General features: G+C 46.6%; 1 protein-coding gene across 4 annotated transcripts in view; it reads left to right on the top strand.

Moving 5' to 3' along the window:
• The first annotated feature begins 268 nt into the window (after positions 1-268).
• Positions 269-17,534, top strand: part of CDK6 (cyclin dependent kinase 6) — a 263,408-nt gene continuing 246,142 nt past the window's right edge. For 2 of the 4 annotated variants that reach the window (XM_042248372.1, XM_012177413.4), the window contains exons 1-2: positions 3,018-3,174; positions 3,287-3,889. In XM_042248372.1, the coding sequence (XP_042104306.1) occupies positions 3,657-3,889 (233 nt within the window). In that variant the 5' untranslated portion in view covers positions 3,018-3,174; positions 3,287-3,656. Of the gene's footprint in view, positions 411-3,017; positions 3,175-3,286; positions 3,890-17,534 lie in introns of those variants that run through there. The other 2 variants (XM_042248370.1, XM_027968446.2) reach the window with 2 other exon arrangements.

Genomic DNA, 17,534 nt, shown 5'->3' with positions numbered 1-17,534 from the left:
GGAGCCGGAGGCTCAGAGCACAGCCGGGGCTCGGCCGCCTCCCCTCTCTCCGGAAGGCTTTAATTTGCACACTCGCTGGCCACTGAGCGGCGAGCCCCCCACCCGGCCGCCGGGAGGGTCGCGGGCCGCCGGCCTCCAGGGCCCCCCACCCCGCCCCCGCCGCCTCCCCGGCTCGGGCCCCGAGCCCGGGCCGGAGCCCCGCGGCCTCCGTCCGCCCCCAGCGCGCCGCGCGGGCGGCGCCCTCCGCCGTCCCTCCGCCCTCCGCCGCAGTGCCCACCCCCTCGCCCGAGCGAGCGCCGCTAACTCCTTCCTCGAGCCGGTTTACCTGCTCCGCGCCGCGGCGGACACGTGCGAAGGTCGACCGGTCCCCGCAGCCCCCTCGCGAGGCCCGCCGCGGCCGGGCCCCTCAGGTGAGGCGCTGTGCGCTCTGGTGGGTGGGCGGCAGGGTGCAGGGTGGGGGGGTGGTCCTTGGGGAAGACTTGGGGGCTTGGCCCGGGGTCGGCGGCTAGGGTGGGTGGGGGTGACTGGGGCGGGGAGGGGGGGCGGTAGGTTCTGGGAATCGGCTTTGGTTAACCCCTTACGATCCGAGGAGGGGTGGTTACAGGGGCCAGTTTCGGGGGAGCTACAGGAGTTTCTCCTAATCTGACTAGAGGGAAACATCCCACACGAGGGACTCCCCCCAACGCCGAGCTCCTGTGCCTGCTCGCACACAGCCTTGCGCACAAACACCCACACAAACACTTCTTATCCAGTCCTTCAAACGGAACTCAGGCTCCACTGGGAAACTCACCGAGAAATTTACATTCAGGGTTTAAAATGCACTGCTTTGGGGAACCTCACGCGGGAGAGAATGTGTTTCGGTGCCTTGTATTTATTTCCCCACGAAAGCTCCCCCTCCATCTCGCCGAGGTGTGGGTGTGAGCTCCACCTTCCCCACCGCGAGATAAATGTTAACGCAGACTTCTTGCTGGCAGCCCCCGCGGGCGTGTTCTGCACTTAAGAGAGGAGTACACGCCGGCGGCCAGTGCCCAGGCTGGAAGTCCCCCCGCAAGGATGGACGCTTGCTTTAGTTTCCTAGTTTACTTTCCTAATTTAAAATATCGTTAAAACGCACGCCCCCGGGGTGAACACCTCCTGGCCCGAGCCCCGCGCCCGTCAGTGTGCACGTGGGCGCATCTGCGTGTGTGTACACGCGGGAGTCGTGGTCCCCCGGGGCGGCCTCTGGTCGCCGCGGTGGTGGCGACCCTTGCGGTGCTTGGCAGGCTTCGGGAGAGGCACATGAAGGATTTCATTGAGTGTGAAGACAGAGAGCAGAGACAGAAAGCAGAAGGAGGCGGCTGCAGCCTTTGTAGTCGCGGAGGAATGCGGAAATGTTGAAGCACTCTGTCAAACTTTTTTGAAATGGGGTCAAGTCACATTCAGCCAGCGTGGGAAAGCAACAACAACAACAAAAAAAGTGGACGGGGCGGGGGACGGGGGGAGGCACGGCTGCTCCCGTTTCTCTCCGCCGGAGCCGACAGTCCGGGGAGCGAGGGGGGAGAGCCGGGGCGGGCGGTGCGGGGCCCGGCGGGGGCGGCGGGCGCAGCTCCCTGCGGGGGTGGGACGTCCCCGCCGCTTCCTTCGCCGCCGGGCGGCGGGCAGGACTGGGGCTGGGAGGGGGCCTGCGGGAGGGGGCGGGCGGCGCCGCTCGCCGCGGCTCCTCCGCTACCTGTGTGGCCCTCGGCCTGGCTCCGACCGCTGGTTCCTTGGCTCAGGGGGCTCGTTCCTCGGCCCCCTTACCCAGGACTGGCCTTCACCTTTTAAGGAGAATTTTGAATGGAGAGAGTGTGAGGGGCCCGGTGCTCTCCGCGGTCCCCTCCGCCCGCAGACCGCAAGGGTCGCGCAGTCTGTATCTTTAATTCCTGGCGGAAGGCGAGCGAGCCAGAGGTTGCGGGGCAGGTAATTCCGAGGAGCTCCGGGGAATTTCGGACAAGCAGTCGGAGCGGCGAATGTCCGGCGGAGGCCACAGCGTTGGTGGAGCAGAGGTCCCCTGGGTCCTGGATTGCAGCTTGAATGGGAAAGAAGAGTGCGACCCCCCCCCCCCTTCGCCGCTTTGTTGTGTGTGTGGGGTGAGCTCCGGGGGTCACTGGCTGCTATTCGGATCCGACCTTAAACTGGAAGGGGAGTGGAGCAACCTCTGCTACCTACTTCGGGAACAACCCTGGGAGTGGGGAAAGGTTCTCGAGTCCTGGCCCCGGGGGCGCAACCCCTTTTCGCTTTCCCCTGGAGGCTCAGCCTTTACTCCCCCCACCCCTCACCCTATTTAAGGGGAAGCTGAGTTTTGCTCAGGTTGCAATCGGTTGAAAAATTCAAGGCAAGTGACGATTATGCCGCTTTGCTTCTGAAGTTGTTCTCCAAGGAGACGACAAGCTGAAGTGCGGCGAGCACCTCTTTATCCCATTCTTAGGGTTCCGTAGGCGACTTCACCCGCCCCCTCGCCCCCGCCGCCACACCGCGGGGGGAGGCATCGCTCACCCACTCCGGAGTAGCGGGAGCTCCCGCCCTCTCGGATCTGATGGGTTTCCACCAGGGAGGTCTTCCCAAGTAAGAGGAAGGATTCCGTTTCCAACCCAGACTCTTTTACCTTAAAAAGACCATTTGTGTGTCGTTTTTAAATGTCTCCTCGTAGAAAAACTGAAAGTAGAAAGAAAGGAAGCAATTTCCGAGCAGATGTCTGACCACCCCTTCTCGCACACTCGCAGCATCGGGTTACAAAGGTCCTGGGAGCCCCCACCCACATTCTGCGGCCGCACTCAGGCGGACCCGAGGTCTGTCCACACCAGGCTGCGCACGACCCCAGAACGCCCCCACGGCACCCATGGAGCCCCTGTCCCCTGACGTCCAGGCCCGGCAGGCAGGGAGCGGAGCAGCGCAACACAATGATACAGGGAAATATTAAGCCGTGACATTGACGTGCCCGGCGCCTCCCCTCCCCCGCGCTCCCGGCACACTCTGGGCTGCTTGGCACGCCCCCTCTCGTTCCACCGCGTCCAGCGCCCCGCGCTCATCCCCGAGGGGCCCCTGCAACCTCTCCGGGCGAAGACGGCTCTAGCTCTGCAGGGAAAGAAAAGTAACTTCGTTTTTCTCGGAGAAACCAGGAAGGAAGCGGCCTGGGAGGGCAGGAGCTCGCAGAGGGTAGCGATGGGGGCTGCGTAAAGGAGGAGGAGGGGTCCCTGTAGGAACCCCGGAGAAGGCGCCTGGGATGTCTGATTACACTTTCTTCTTGTCCTCCCGTCTCCTCTTTTAGGTGGAATGACCGTGGACTGAGACGCGCTCGGGCTGAGACAGACTATGTAATCGCCTCGGTGTCTGCAGAGGACTGCGCTTCTGGGAGGGAAGAGGAGGGATCGGCTCGCTCCTCGGCGACTCAGCAGGCGGAGTTTCGCAGCGGCGGCTCCAGGGTTGCGCCCGCCCGCGGGGAGGTCGCTCCATCCAGCCCCGGCGGCCGCGAGAGTCCGAGCGCCCGAGCGTGGTAGTCGGCGGGGGGTGAGAGAGTGAGCGAGACCGAGCTCCGGGGCGCGAGGGAGCCGGCCGGGGAGTCCGGGAGGAGGCGAGCGGCGGCCACCAGCGAGCCGAGCGCGCCCCCCGCCCGCCCCAGCGGCACCGCGCCGGGCGGCATGGAGAAGGACGGCCTGAGCCGTGCTGACCAGCAGTATGAGTGCGTGGCGGAGATCGGGGAGGGCGCCTACGGGAAGGTGTTCAAGGCCCGGGACCTGAAGAACGGAGGCCGTTTCGTGGCGCTGAAGCGTGTGAGAGTGCAGACTGGCGAGGAGGGCATGCCGCTCTCCACCATCCGCGAGGTGGCGGTGCTGAGGCACCTGGAGACCTTCGAGCACCCCAACGTGGTCAGGTGAGCGGTGCATCGGCGCCCGTGCCGTCGGGGGCCGTGTGCTGGGGGAGGGCCTGGTATCCCCGGCCCCACGGAGATGCTGCGTGTGCGGGAGGGTGGGGGGACGGCGGGGGAGGCATGGCGCCATCCGTCGACCTTACGGAGTGAGAGTGAGTTTTGTCGACAGAGCCACGAGCCAGAGCTAGTGATCTTGCCAGACAGCGAGCAAAAAGACCAGTCAGAAAATATGACCTGCGCAGCCTTCCTCGCCGCTGTGCCAGTTCTAAGTGTTTTTCTCCCGGTTCGTCCTGAAAGGGGTCCTGAAAGATGGGTGTCTTTTAGGGGATAGAACAGGGCAATCTCGGACAGGCCTCCACCCCCCCAGCCCCCCACCCCCAGCCCCCCCGCGTGGTTTCCTTGGCCATTGGGGAAGTTTTTGAGAGAATGAATGAGAGGTAACAGGGTATGGTGGTAATTAGTAGGAAGAAAAGTCTTCTGCCAGAGCCTAGTATAAATGAGGTTTTAAAGTGCAGAAACACTTGAGAATAATTTTGTCAATTACACCTACAGTTTCCTTTCGCTAACATTGCATAATGATAAGGATTCCTGATGAAGAACTTCAGTGCCAACGCCCAGTTTGTGTCCTTTTAAAAATGTCTTCCAAATATGTTATCTGTTTGTACTATTTTGTGTGTCTAAGAGGGCATAGTCCTTAGGCTCCTTCCCTGTCAGTCAGTCCAGGTTATGGAATATTTAGATTCTAAACGTCCTGCCCAGGATTTTCCTGGGTGGGCTGTGCTGGAGGGTGGGGAGGCAGCAGTTCTTACAGTGTTTCTTGTGTGGGAACCAGTATTAAACCAAAGTGTGTGACTTTGGATAATGGTGTTTTCTTAGTGATCCTGGAATTTCCCCATTGTGTGTTTGACATTGTGTGGTGTGTCATCCTTTTCTTTTTTAAACAGAGGTGCATAGTTTTAAGCTGAAAAGGAATGCCCGGAAACTTCTACAAATTAGGGTGTGATTTTACCTTTCTCAACGTCTAAGATAATAAGTTGGAAAAAGGAGGTCTTGAAGTCTTCTTCCTGTCTTCTCATCCGTCAAGGGGCTCTAGTCAACAAATACATATCTACTACTGTATGTGTGCTGTGGATGAGATTATGTAAATAAGCATAGCTAAATGTTTTTGTGAAAAGTCAAACAATTTAACATTAGTCACCAAAGTGGAGAGACCCAAGACTGACCTTTGAAATACCAAGCCCTCTATAGACTCAGGGAGCCCATGTGTCTGCAGTCTTCCTGGGAGGTTTCGACTTGTCTCCTCTCATCCCAGGCTGGATGACTTGTATGGTGCTTTGCTCCTGCCACGGTCAGGACTCAGGCGAGAAGGCAGCAAAGAATTGTAACTACGTGAGCAAGGCAGTAAATGGCTGTAAAGCTTGGATCCCAGTATACCTATGTTTTAGCCAATAGAGAAGAGAGGGACTGAAAGAATCAGTGATTTAGGAAGATGAGATTATATATAAAAACTGTAGGTAACCTGTGTGTTTTTTTGTTGTTGTTGAAAAACAACAGAAACCCTTTTGGGTCATCTTTGTGATACTGGAGAGGAAAGCGAAGGGTACATTTGTACCCTGTAACTTAGTTATCTTCCTACAGGGATCACCCAGTCACTTCCCAAAGGGTGAATTCCACTGCTAGAATTTAAGTCCAAAATTCTTGTTTTATTTTGTCTGTTACCTATGGATAGTGTCCAGTTAAGGATGATTATCATGTATATAAATAAAATCATGTCCTTCCAATCGTAGAGGTATTACAGAGGCACCCCTGTGTAACACCGTCCTTTCCCTAAAGCACTATTTACTCTCATAATGGAGGGAAGTTGTTTTTGCCCTTGTGCCGGCAAACCCAACTTATTCTCTTGATTTATCTTCTTGAGGTTGGTGTGTCTTTACACATTTCTAACGAAGCCATGTTTTGGATTCTGTACTGAGAAATTCTAGGAGATTGCATTGATAAGTTGAAATTGTACTGATATGTTGAAGACAAAGGGATCATTTCTAAAACTGTTTCACATGTTAAGTGGTAAAGATGACATCTACCTCTTAAGACTCGTGAGGAGAAACTGAGATAGTGTATATGTGAACAGTTTGTAAATTTAAGAGTGCTTTAGATGTCCAGGTATTATTTGTGTTCAAAGATTGACGGTGGGGATGGGGGGGTGGGGAGGGACAGGGGGCTTGCCTTGGTAAAAGTTCCCAGTAAGGCTCACCTGTCCTTTCCTGTAGGACGAATCATACTCAAGCCTAGACATTACAAGCTCCAGAACCACGAAGCTACTCGAAATATAATGAGCCTATAGTTTGTCAGAAAGGACCATCAGTTATATGCCATGAAGTTCAATGACACTTGAGAAAATCATCGATGATGTCATCCTCACGAGCTGCAGATCTCCATTCCATTTGTTTCCTTCCTGTTTCTTCCCTTCCGCTTCTGCCTGGGGGCAATTACTGGTCCCCACGACTTGCTGAGCTTGACTAGGAATTCACATTTTAGATGATGGTGAAAATTGCTCAGGCAGGATTAGGAAATCAAGGACAGGTGACAAATTCTTCTCTTCTAAGGGAGAGTTGTCAGAGTTGGGCCCCCAAACCTGTGATTTATTGTTGCCCCAGAGGATCCATTTTACAGTCCTGTGGCTGGTTCTTTAAAGGTTTCTTAAAAGGGCAGATAGGTGCCTGTATAAATGCCTTCAAGTCACATGTAATTGATCATAATTATAGGCCCTACCCACAGACAGTTAACCCCCAAAGCTTGAAGAAGTATAATAAACACATTAGTTTTCAAAAGTTTGAGATATTGGGTGGATTTGCCTGAAAAGCTGCCTGTTGTTGCTGGCTCTGGGACTGCCGGCATGCACAGGGATAATGACTTGAAATTCTTGCTTACCTGTGGCTTGATGTATCCCAGGCCCAGGCTTGATCAGCTAGTCAGTGTCTGGGATATAAATTTATTTGTATTTTACAGTTAGTTAATTCTAAATCTGGCAGCCTTCGCCAGAATCAGACTTCAGTATGATCCTATATTAGAGCTTCTGCACGCCACAAATGAATCCCGTTTTACGTTCTGAACTAAGTAAGCAGAGTGGATAAAATAACATGTCTTATCAGCAATCTATCCATTCACCAAATATTTATCAAGGGCCCAGTATTTGCCAGAAACTATTAGAAGCTGGGGATACATCAGTGAACAAGTTGAAAAAGTCTCTACATTTACAGAACTTAACCTTGTCATGGGATGAGCAATTCTTTGATCTTTTTAAAAATTCATTTCTCTTTATTTCCATTGACTTTTTGCTATATTTCACCTAACCATTTTTTTAAAACAGTTAATATTTGTGATAATTTGGTTACCGAGAATTTGCTGATTGAATAGATAACTGAAACACTAATCAGAGTCAAATGCTTTGGCGGGATTAAATTTCACTTTAGGGACATACACAGAGATCTGTATAAGGCAATATTGACATGCAATTGATAGATATGAACATCTGAGCTTCACTTACTCAACAAAGATTTAGGAAGGACTTACTGTTTAAAAACCAACGGGATTTGAAACAATAATTCTCCCTGGTTTTGAAGGAATAATATGGTCACAATAACCTGGAGACATGAGTATCATGTCAGAGATACTGGCTAGTGTTATCAGTGTTGTCTCCAGGGATGGAATTTGTTAGGGTAGCAGGGGAAGTCATTCAAATTCAAGTACCAGTTCAGTAATCTAAAACTCACAGTATTTCAGTGAATAAACTGGTGATGTCTGAATATGTTAAATTATCGCTATTAGCAAATTTAATCGCTGCTGTAAGAAAACCTGAAAAATGCATATAGCTCACCGGTGGTTATTCAAGGAGAGTTTTCCCATTTCCTCTTTTTAATGATCTCAGTAATATCATAAAAAGAATACACATGTGATTTCTCTGGGAAAACCTATTAACAGAGCAGAAAGATACCTGATTTGTTGCTGCATAAACAGGGATCCTCAGGTGGGTTAGTTTATGGGAATCCTTCTGAATAAAATGTTATTTTGTGGGTGAATAATATATTTATTTGGAGAAGGCAATGGCACCCCACTCCAGTACTCTTGCCTGGAAAATCCCATCGATGGAGGAGCCTGGTGGGCTATAGTCCATGGGGTCGCTAAGAGTCAGACACGGCTGAGTGATTTCACTCTCACTCTTCATTTTCATGCATTGGAGGAGGAAATGGCAGCCCACTCCAGTGTTCTTGCCTGGAGAATCCCAGGGACGGGGGAGCCTGGTGGGCCGCCGTCTATGGGGTTGCACAGAGTCGGACACGACTGAAGCGACTTAGCAGAATATATTTATTAGGACTTGTTTCAGTGAAGACTGGAGAAGCAGGAATTTTAAATGTCTTTTTATGTGAAAAGTAGGTTTTGTCTTTCAATCTCTGAGAGCACCTTGGGAAGTCTCCAAGTTATTGAACTTATTTAGTAAATACACACTTTCCTAGTGATGTTCTCCCATTCCTCGTTGCCACAGAAGAACTTGGTAGGGCTGAACTGTTGCCATGGATTGCGCTGTGTCCTTTTCACACAACTGTTACCACTATGGAACTATTAGAATTTCTCCATCAATGAGGAAGTAGCTCCTAAGAAGAAGACTTGTTTAAACTTGAGTATCTTTTAGGGTATTTTCCTATGTTTGGAACAAAGGTAAGTGAGTATCTGTGAAAACAGACTCCTTATTAAAAGTAAATTACCTTTAGGGAGGAGAGAGAAGCACTGAAACATATATATTAGCCTGTGTAAAACAGATAGCTAGTGGGAAGCTGCTGTATAATACAGGGAGCCCCACCTGGCCGTCTGTGACAACTGAGAGGGGGATGAGGGTTGGGAAGAAGGCTCAAGAGGAAGGGTGTACGCACACACACACACACACACACACACACACACACTTAATAGCTGATTCACATTGTTGTATGGCAGAAACCAACACAACATTGTAAAGCAATTATCCTCCCAATTAAAAATCAAATTTTAAAAAAGTAAATTACCTTAAAAAAAATCATGTGTCACTCTTAATGATTTCCTAAGAATGTTTTTTAAGAATAAAACATCCAATACTCTGTGTCATGGGACACTCATCAATAATAGGATTGGAAGACACTTTGGAGGTCTTTCAGCCCTTTGATATTATAGATAAACTAAAATCCAGAGGTCAGGCAGCTTGCCTGCCATGCCATTTGAAAGTTGTTAACATGCTCTAAAATCTCAGTGGCAGTTTTAAAATAATTTCTTTCGTTTGATGGAAGAAGTTAACTCTAGTGAGTACATTTCTAGTTTGGAAAAAATGAACTATATGTAGACAAAGGTGATGGTTTGCCAGGAATAAATGACATATCAACTCGGAAAATTCCTGAATTCTGCAGTATGCCTTACTGGAGTAAATCTGTAAAAAAGTGTGGAGATTATCCATTAAAGTCTGCTTTTAAGGAAATTGGGTAATAACTATGATCATTTAAATAGCTATAGTTAAGTAAAAACATGGGTAAATAATGTAGTTAAATAATTAAGTAATAATACTAAATTCATTTGAGACAAAGAACAGGTAAATCTAAATGCTTATGAACTATTTCATAATGTGGCCCTGGCATCTGATTCCCAGTTAGTGAAATAAACACTATAATACTTGAAAGTTAGGTAGGCTAGCAACTTCTACTAGACACCTAAGCAAATATGTGTTGCCCATGCCTCTTGAACTGACCACACCGTTTCTAGTTCCCATGAGGCTCCGATAAGCTTCTCGGTCTTCTTTTGTAAGGTTGGTTTGTTTGGTTTTGTCTGCGCTGGATCTTGATCGGCGCTCAGGCTCTCTCTAGTTTCGGTGAGGGGGAACTTCTCTCTGGTTGTGATGTGCGCCGGCTTCTCACTGCAGTGGCTTGTCTCGGGGCGCCCAGGCGCTAGGCCTGTGGGCTCCTGGAGTTTGCAGCTCAGGGGCCCTAGAGCATCCACTCAGTAGTTACGGCGCACAGGCTTAAGTTGCTCCGTGGCGTATGGAATCTTCCTGGACCAGGGATCGAACCTGTGTCCCCTGCATTGACAGGCGAATTCTTCACCACTGGACCCCCAGGGAAGTCCTTCTCAGTCTTCTTAGGAAGGAAATTAATCATGAGCTTCCTGGTGTTCTAGAACACAGCAGAGATGAAATCTGGGCACAGGAGGAGTGGGAGTACAAATAAGAAGGTAGTGTTTGGAAGTGGGGCCCTTTACAAGTGCATGGAAAATAGACACAGGTGGTTGGTGACAAGCCTGCCTACATAAAGGTTACCATTTGATTGGTGATCTATAGATGCTAAGTCTACTGGGGCAGGCGGGTGAGCAGTCAGAGGGAGGAGTTTTGTAAGAGCTACCAGACAGTTGTTCTGAATGTCACCTGTGTGTTGCCATGCTTGATTTTGTTTTACCAGCTACTCATGTAACTGCTCCCCATTAAAGTGAAATAAAGGCGCCTTTAAAAATATATATATATTTATTTATTTATCAGCATGTGGGATCTAGTTCCCTGACAAGGGATCAAACCTGGGCCCCCTGTCTTGAGAGCTTGGAGTCTTAGCCACTGGACCACAAGAAAAGTCCCAAGAACATTTTTTAAAAAATATTTTTAATCGGAGAATAATTGCTTTACAGTGTTCTGTTAATTTCTGCCATACAGCAACGTGAATCAGCCATAATATCCGTATATCCTCTTCCTCTTGAGCCTTCTTCCCACCCCCCGCCCACCCCTTCAGGGCATCCCAGAGCACTCTGCTGAGCGTGCCGTGTAGGTGCTTCCCGATAGCTGCCTGTGTTGCACGTGGGAATGATACGTGTCAGTGCTACTCCGTCAGCGCACTGCCCCCTCGCCTTACCTCGCTGTGCCTACAAGTCCACTCTCTATGTCTGCCTCTCTGTTCCTGCCCTGCAAATAGGCTCATCAGTACTCTTTTGCTCAATTCCGTATATATTCGTTAATATATGATATTTGTTTTTCTCTTTCTGACTTAGGTCACGCTGTAAACAGACTTTAGGCTCATCCACCTCAGTGCAACCAACTCAAATTCGTTCCTTTTTATGGCTGAGTAATACTCCATTGTATGTATGTATCACAAAATAAAGGCAGCTTAAAGCATGTGGCAGGAATCTGTGTGTGTGTGTGTGTGTGTGTGTGTGTGTGTGTGTGCACGCGCGCAGCGGTAGCCTGGAAGCCAATTTGGGATGGAATCATTATTAAACAGTTAGTAGTTTACCTAAATTTGGACAGCTACTTACTTTGTCATTCAAGTAGCCATTTTAATTACTGAGTCCTATTTAACCTTCCTAAAGGATTTTAGTTCAGTAGAATTAGAATCACAGTACAGGAGTTTTTTTCATTGAAAAGGGTTTTAGGTTTAACTTGATTCAACCCTCTTTGACCTGTGTAGGAATTGTTGTGTAAATGCATTAAAAAATTGCCTGATTTTTAATCAGTTACTTTATTCCTCAGTTACATGAGTTATAGATACAAACTGAGGATAACTAAGGCTCAAAAACAGGTTTATATCTAGTGTTAACAGAACAGGATGGCTGGTGGGCATTGCATATCAGAAAACATTCCTTTGAATGAGAAGAATATTTTCAGTTTAATGATTTTGTGTTTGCTGACTTGAAGACAAAGGTGGGCTGTATCTTTTATATCCATAAATAACAGGGTCCATACTGTTAGTTGCCCAGTAAGTTTCCTGAATGAAGTAGAGTAAATTAAATGATACGCCCCTCACATGAGACCTTTTCATCGTTTTAGAGTTGCATGTAACATTATAGGGCTTCCTTGGTGGCTGGTGGTAAAGAATCCGCCTACAGTGCAGGAGATGCAGGAGACACTGGTTCGATCGCTGGGTTGGGAAGATCCGCTGGAGGAGGGCATGGCAACCCACTCCAGTACTCTTGCCTGGGGAATCACGTGGACAGAGGAGCCTGGAGGGCCACAGTCCACGGGGTTGCAAAGAGACGGATACCGCTGAAGTAACTGAGCAAGCACGAAGGAACATAGTATCTCAAGCTAAATGCTGGCAAATTATTGGTTTAGACTGTAGCAGTACGCCAAGCTATTTAGTAAGAACGTTCAAATACTTACTGATATTTAAAATTTTCCCTGTGACTGTCTATTTTTTTAATCTTTAGTCCTAGCTTCAACTCTGATAGGATTTTCTTGTGTTCTCTGTGTACGTTCAGTGCTTGCATCCTGCAGTAATAGTGACTAGTCCATTTCCCCTCCCTGGGCTCCTTGCCGCCACCGCTGTGTTTAATGGGAGCTGGTCTCAGAGCATGCCCTCCTCCCTGTACCACCTGCCTGCACTTGTTGAAATGCTATGTATGCATCCTCCAGAACCAAGCTCTAGTGCCCCTTTTTTTGGGCAGGGGTAGACCGTCCTCTTTATTGTTTGTAGTATTGCTGTTGGGTTGTGCCTTACAAACAGAGGAATTCTGATAAGTTCAATTTCACACTTTCTTATCCTAAAAGAAAAAAATCAGTGCACAGTGTTCATAATTGCATATGTTGAATTATCGAAGTTATCTGTGACAGGGGTGGATTTCCATTTTGAGCAAACACTGAAGAAAATCAGTTTCTTCACGTAAAATTTTACACATCGGAGGTTGGGAGAATTTCCCACAGTCCAGATTCTGTCTTCATGTATTTCAGACCCTGTTTCTCCTCCGTTAGTCATGTGCTTCCGGACTTTTGTGTGTCCTTAATACCTTCATTTGGATAAAATTTCTGCTTCCTTTGAGCCTTAACAACTTCAGCCCTCCCTTATGGTACTTGGTATATGTCTCTGCCCTGTATATTATTATACTTATTATATAAGGTATAATATCAATCTGCTCCTCCCACTGTTATGATCCTTTTAACTTTCCACACCTGTAGTGGTGAGCTCCTTGAGGCAGAAAGTGTTTATTGGGTCACGTCCATTTACATTCTACATCCAGTGGAAATAAAATGAATAAATAAACAAATGAAATAATGAAAAGGGGGTCTAGGTAAGTAAGGGATCATGTAGGTTATTTCATCACATGAATGTTAATACAAAGGAGTGTCGAAGAAAGAGGGAAAATGGATCTGTATATTGGGTTATACTTATTTGGTTTCCCAGGAATAATAAATATTGAAAAGAGGAATTTTCATTTTTTTTACTCCAGCATATATAGTTTATAGTCAAGTGAGTTTTAAAATTTAAGTAATTCCCATGGTTAATTGTACAGTATTGGACTCAATTTACGTACTGCAGAGAAGACATTAGCATCAGGAAATGCGCACAGATTCAGTAAAAGTTGAAACTAATTTGCACGTTTTTAAATATAAGAATGGAAGTTACTCTGAATACATTTTAATCAATTGCTTGAATTCTTTTACTTTTCTTTTTACCACTAATGTGGCTTTCTGTGCTGGAAGAACTCTCCGGAGGAATGGAATTAGGTGAAATCTTTCTGTGTGCGAAGTCATTCGGTTGTGTCTGACTGTTTGCAACCCTGTGGTAGCCCGCCAGGCTCCTCTGTCCATGGGATTCTCCAGGCAAAAATAGTGGAGTGGACTGCCATTTCCTCCTCCAGGGGATCTTCCTGACCCAGGGATCAAACCCTTGTCTCTTACCTCTCCTGTACTGGCAGGCAGGTTCTTAACCAATGAGCTACCAGGGAATCGCCTTTCCCCAATATCCTGTTCTTTAATGGGTTTATTGTGGGCAGGTCTGAGGACACAGCACCCCCAAGAACACGTTGTCAGAACTTTTGGAAGCGCGATATCTTTTTTAGTTCACTGTTCAATTTAACTCAAGGAGGAATTGAATTATTTGTTCTTTCTCTTTTTATTTCAGAATCTCAAACAGAATGATTCCTTTTTATGTCACACACTGGAATTTCTGCTTTTTTATTTTCCAAGGCTCTTCTTTCGGCATGACCACCTTAGGACATTTTAAATTTCGTTCCATATACTCTGTGTTTAAGTCATTAAGATCTTTCAGGGACACTAATCTCTAATGAAGTCTTTTTTATTTTGCTTCCTTTGATTGTTATCTCATAAATTTCTGTGTTAGGTATTCCTAATGATTACTGTAAAATATGTACTTTTCCTAATGTTTTCTTTTTAGAAGGTAAGGTATGAATGTGTAAAGCTGGAAACATTAACGCTTAGCCCTATTCAGCAACAGAACAAGAAAAACAAAATATGTCTTTGCATTTTAAATGTTAGGCTATTGGCTCTGACCAATACATTTTAAAACTTTTTGGTGGAAACCAGGAAACTAGCTGAGTGGTTTCAAGTTGGGAGTTTTAGATGATGTCGTCTACATTCCAACCATGTAGAATCACTTAAAGGAGCTATTAAATAGCCTTGGATAAAAATGGGATGTTTTCTTGTTGAGCCATAAGAAACCCAGAGACAAGATTTAGAGATTGGGCTGGAAAGGACTCCTGTTGCTGATCAAGACTGAAGTGTATTTAAGTTACGGAAGTCCCCTTAAAGAACAGGGACAGCATCCCTCCTTTGAAATAACATACCTCTTACGTATTAAGATGAAAAGAAAAGTTGCGACATCCTGCTAGTTGTTACAAATTCCTTTAAGCCCATGAGATTTAATCAGTAGTAATTTCTCTAACCAAGAGCTCATTAGGCTAGAGCTTAGGGTTGATGATGCCTCTTGGGTCCTCAACTAAACCAGTTAGTTTTGCAAAGAGCAAAAGGTTGACTTAGAGGGGCGAGTTGGTCTCTAGGAGAGCTATACAAAAGCATGGTTGATTTGGTGGTACTCATTCCTGATGCGAGAAAAATAGGACTTTTGAGATGAGTCAAGAGTAGCATCTTTGTTTATGAAAAATGTTGTAATTTTTTCCCACTTTAAGTGATAAAGTTGAGAGGTGAAACCATCATTAGACCAAAAAATAATGTTAAGAGATACCTTATGAACTGAAAGGACCACAGACTCATTAAAAGGGAGGGAAGAATATGGCAGAAAGTGAGCTAAGTTGAGGTAGAAGTGAGAGATACTATATGGTGAAGATGTAAAATAGTGACAGAATCTGGCAATGCTTACATAAATCTGAATTTTCTTAGAGTTCAAGCTTTGAAACTTAGTGAAGCCTACAGTTCTGGCATGTTTAGAAAGACCACAGCCAGTGTTTGTTGAATAAGTAAACTCAGGCTATCATTCTTTTTAATTCCATAATGATAAAATGGCATGGTTGTCTGATTCCTTTTTAGCCATATTTGCATTGTCCATTGTACCTAGCATGCAAATGTCTTGAAGTAATGCATGAATTAATATAGGATGTATGCTTCGCATTAGAACATAAGCTCTGTGAAGACATGAATTTTTGCCCCTTTTGTTCACTGCTTTTATCCCCCAGTGTCTAGAACAGTGTCTGGCACATAAATACCTGTTGAGTAACTTACCAAAGAGCTAAGCAGTGAGCAAAGATTACTGTTTTACAGGAGTTTTTATGACAGTAAAAATGTAAATTAACACCAAATTCAGCAGCTGCGTTATTTTTCTATTCACTCATTAGTATTCCATTTAATACTCTTAAGATTATATAGTCTAATAATTATATTAGTAAGTTGGATTATGACAGTAATTAGGAATTATTGAATAATTTAATAATTAGCGAGTAGACTGGACGCTAAGATATATTCCCTCTAAACTAATTTTTCCACTGATATTTTCATTCAATTATGAACATAATTTTATTTAAACAGTATTAACTGATATTTTAAATGGTCGTATGATTTGTGGCAGAGCTGATTTAGATATTTTGGTGGGAATTTTAGGGTATGGTTTCAGATTCTCTAGGTCACGAGATTTTATAGAAAGGATTGACAGTCAGTTTCCTGAAGAGTCTGACGTGAGCTGTAAAGTCGTGGTGTAAGCCCCTATAGCTGTCCTTACCACAGGCCGGTCTCACTGTGAACCTTGGCCCAGTACCTCTGTGTGGTGTTGCTGCCATTCCAAACACCTTTCTTCTCTGCTTAGATCAGTTGACTGTGATCACCCAAGGGATCTGACATTACTTAGTTGTGACTAATAGTAATGATGAAAAGAAAAGGAGAAAAAAGCGGAAGAGAGGGGAGAAGGGGAGGAATGGAATGGTGTGGAATAGACTAGAATAGAGTGAAAATGTGCGGTGGTCCCAGCCTGCTGTCAGATACATTGCAAGGAGTTGTAACTGAAGTAGAATACCCAAGGGGGTTATTTGTGTTATTTGTTACTTTTAATTTAAAGTAATTATGTTTTCTATTGGGGGCTTTCCTGGTGGCTCAGATGGTAAAGCGTCTGCCTGCAATACAGGAGACCCGGGTTTGATTCCTGGGTCAGGAAGGTCCCCTGGAGAAGGAAATGGCAATCCATTCCAGCACTCTTGCCTGGAAAATCCGAAGGATGGAGAAGCCTGATAGGCTACAGTCCATGGGGTCGCAAAGAGTCGGACACAACTGAGCTACTTAAGAAGTTGTTCTGATTAATATGGCTGTGTGGTCAGTTACCCCAGAATTTAGGGGCTGGAGACAACCTTTTTCTTAGGCGCAAGGATTGGATGGCTGGGAAACAGAGCTCGGTGAGAGTAGGATCTCTGCTCTGTGATGTCTGAGTCTTCACCTTGAGCTGACACAGCTGCCAGGGATTTGGTTCATTTTGAGATGATGTCTTCATTCACAAGTCTGGTATTCACTCAGGCTGGTTGGTATATGCTAAGACCTGAGCAGGGGGCCTGTGGACCAAAGCACATACGCCTTGATTCTCCATGTGTCCTGAGCTTCCTCTCAGCATCAAGGCTGCAGAGTACCTGGACTCCTGTGGCCCTGCATGGCCCCACAGGCCGGTCAGTGTCCTTAAGAACAGGTAGGGTTACTTCTGCCACATTCTGTTGGTTATAAGTGAGTTCAAAGCCCCACAGATTCAGGGGAGGGCCCATCTACCATCTCTTACTAGAAAATATTAAAGAATTTGTGCCTCCTCCCTTGATAATCATGGCACACATGCTTGGTGATTAATATAGCAGAGTATATGATAAAAAAGCAAGGCTCCTGTCCTAACTATCCCTGTGCCCAGTACCCAGATACAACTTCTTTTAATTCTGTTTTCGGTGCTTCTGGTTGTTCCTCTGTGAATCTAGATAATATACTATGCTCTATTTCTTGATATCTAAACTTTAGATAATAGCTGCTGCTGCTGCTAAGTCACTTCAGTCGTGTCCGACTCTGTGTGACCCCATAGACGGCAGCCCACCAGGCTCCCCCATCCCTGGGATTCTCCAGGCAAGAACATTGGAGTGGGTTGCCATTTCCTTCTCCAACGCATGAAAGTGAAAAGTGAAAGGGAAGTCGCTCAGTCGTGTCTGACTCTTCACAACCCCATGGACCGCAGCCTACCAGGCTCCTCTGCCCATGGGATTTTCCAGGCAAGAGTACTGGAGTGGGGTGCCATCGCCTTCTCCACAGATAATAACTATTGACTTCCTATTCTGAAAGATGAAGATTTAGCTCGTCAGAACTACTCCTTGTTAATCTCCTTCCTCCTTGGTTTGATAGGAACACTTTTACTTTTTATGATGGTTTAAAATAATATCTTTAAGCATAACTTTT

Source organism: Ovis aries, chromosome 4 (assembly GCF_016772045.2).
Source record: "Ovis aries strain OAR_USU_Benz2616 breed Rambouillet chromosome 4, ARS-UI_Ramb_v3.0, whole genome shotgun sequence".
Classification (NCBI taxonomy): domain Eukaryota; kingdom Metazoa; phylum Chordata; class Mammalia; order Artiodactyla; family Bovidae; genus Ovis; species Ovis aries.
Note: the sequence above shows the minus strand (reverse complement) of the source record. Positions and strands in the feature narration are given on the sequence as shown.